At 32.9% G+C, this 2,417-nt stretch overlaps 2 protein-coding genes across 2 annotated transcripts in view; one reads left to right on the top strand and one right to left on the bottom strand.

The window, feature by feature from the left end:
• The window catches only part of LOC128875423 (cyclin-dependent kinase 4-like), a 125,160-nt gene that overhangs the window by 38,400 nt on the left and 84,343 nt on the right, over positions 1–2,417 (top strand). The window lies entirely within an intron of this gene.
• LOC128875137 (uncharacterized) overlaps positions 1–2,417 on the bottom strand; it is a 20,599-nt gene that overhangs the window by 16,465 nt on the left and 1,717 nt on the right. Inside the window, exon 3 of the mRNA XM_054120504.1 lies at positions 134–469. Within this exon, the coding sequence (XP_053976479.1) occupies positions 134–469 (336 nt within the window). The remainder of the gene's footprint in view (positions 1–133; positions 470–2,417) is intronic.

Genomic DNA, 2,417 nt, shown 5'->3' with positions numbered 1-2,417 from the left:
CCGATGTCAAGCTAATTTTCTTATGGATTTGAAGAGCGCATAAATAGTGTGCATTATTATGCAATCTTTTCCTTAAAATTTTATTTAAGTGGCCAGCTAGGCATTCGTTAGTTAAATACGTGTACAGTTTTACCTGGTGGCTTGAATAGGTCTCAACGGCCTGACAGTGTTCGCGGCGACGTTTACGTTCCCATTGAGTAGTTTGACTATGCCAGTGATGATGTCCTGTATATCGGGATTCGCTTGGCGTTGTCCTGGAGAAACGGTCTGCAGAATAGGCGGCGGTGCGTGCTCGCTATAGATCCTCGGTGTCTCTTGACGTGCCCGTCTTTGTTGATCTATCGCCTGCAGATACTGTGCCCGTCGACGCGACACTCCATCCAGCTGATGGGGCTCCGTCAAGAGTTTTGGTCCCTGCGGAGCCCCTTGTCCTTCCCCCGACAAGGATTCGCTTAGCGTGGGCGATATCCTGCCGATACACAGAAAAATGATTCTTAGTTATTAAGGCCAGGTTACGCCAATGAAACGTGTTTTTATTAAATAAATTTTGTTTATAGTAAAAAAAATATTTCAGAATCAAACTTTTTACAGCTGAAAGTACATATATTAAACTATTTGAAAAAAAAAATTTTTTTCTTTTCTCTTTTTAAATGGCGACTCTGAAAATCGCTGCTCAAACTCGTCCAATTTGTTGGCGGGTGTCATCATTTCTTGGAAACGAATCATCTGAAAGCAAAAAATAAAACGGTTTCATATTCTGTATCGAATTGGCTATGGTCGGTACTACAATGAAACATTTTCACCGAAAAAAAAAACAAAATGGCGGACGTTTGAATTTTTCGACCCTTTTTTTGCACTTTTAATTGTTTGTAACCTTTTTTAAATAACAATGAATATTTTTCGTCGTAGTACCGACCATAGCCAATTCGATACAGGATATGAAACCGTTTTATTATTTGCTTTCAGATGATTCGTTTCCAAGAAATGATGACACCCGCCAACAAATTGGACGAGTTTGAGCAGCCATTTTCGGAGCGGCCATTTTAAAAAAAAGAAAAAAAATTTTTTTTTGTTCAAATAGTTTAATATAGTATGTACTTTCAGCTGTAAAAAGTTTGATTCTGAAATATTTTTGTTACTATAAACAAAATTTATTTAATAAAAACACGTTTTATTGGTGTAACCTGGCCTTAACCCTTTGCGGTCGTATTAAATTTAGGCATGGCTATTGTACTGGTTGGAATTAATGTCTGAGCAGTGATACATAATATGCAAGCTTATGAACGATAAACAAGATTTATTAATTCTTTTATGGACTTTAGATATATGTTTACACAGTAATGTGTTTTAATATAACGTTTTTATGTAAAAATTATTAGGTGGACTGGAAAGTAATGTCGTTTGTTCAATTTGAAATACTTGTTTATGACTCACTAGCTCATTGACTTTTATCGATCTGCCATTCAAAATTTGTACACTAAATGGCAAAAGGCTGTTGATAACCGGGGGCGATTACATTATTGATTAAAAAAAGGAATGTACTAAAAATTTGTTTGAATTTAATGTAAAATAAACGACATTATTTTCCAATCCACCTAATATATTTTATAGTTCTCCATCATGTGGTATGTTTCGGTAACTTTCTTCTCGTCATTTTGAAGTATTGTTTTTGAAATATTTTAAGAAACCAGAATGCCTGATTACGCTTAAACACAGTTTGTAAAATATTATTTGGAATTCTACCAAGTATTTTCGACTATTTGGTATTTATTACAGTCTGTTACAGAAAAAGATAACAATGTTTAATATATTTGTCTTTGAAAAATTTAACATATTTCACCCACTGGTTCATATGTTCATATATTCTTGTACAACTTAATATAATTACTAACGATCTCTTCATTAATCTTTCCATTAATCTATTATTACACTAATATCTTAGAATCTATTACTATTGTCTAATGGCTTAAATCTTTTTAGTCTGCGGAATACAACATAAGATTAGTATGGTTCTTTGTTGTGGTGGCTGAGAGCAGACATACGACCGCAAATGGTTAATATAAAAAATTACTACCTATTACTTAAAAACTATTTGTATAAAAAGAAAACAGACTACTACTTTAAATCACAAATATAAACAAAAAATGAATGGTTCAATATTCAGATAAATAGATTACATAATAATGAAAACAAAGAATATATCGATATTTAGAAATCAATCCAGAAATAAAGTTTTATGTAAAAAGAGGAAGAGTGGTTCGAGAAATCTTATGTGTGAATGGTTCAATATTCAGATAAATAGGATAAATAATGATGAAAACCAAGAGTATATCGACATTTAGAAATCAATCCAGAAATAAAATCTTATGGAAAAAGAGGGAGAATCTTATGGTTCGAGAAATCTTATGTGTGAATGG

Source organism: Hylaeus volcanicus, chromosome 4, assembly GCF_026283585.1.
Source record: "Hylaeus volcanicus isolate JK05 chromosome 4, UHH_iyHylVolc1.0_haploid, whole genome shotgun sequence".
Lineage (NCBI taxonomy): Eukaryota > Metazoa > Arthropoda > Insecta > Hymenoptera > Colletidae > Hylaeus > Hylaeus volcanicus.
Note: the sequence above shows the minus strand (reverse complement) of the source record. Positions and strands in the feature narration are given on the sequence as shown.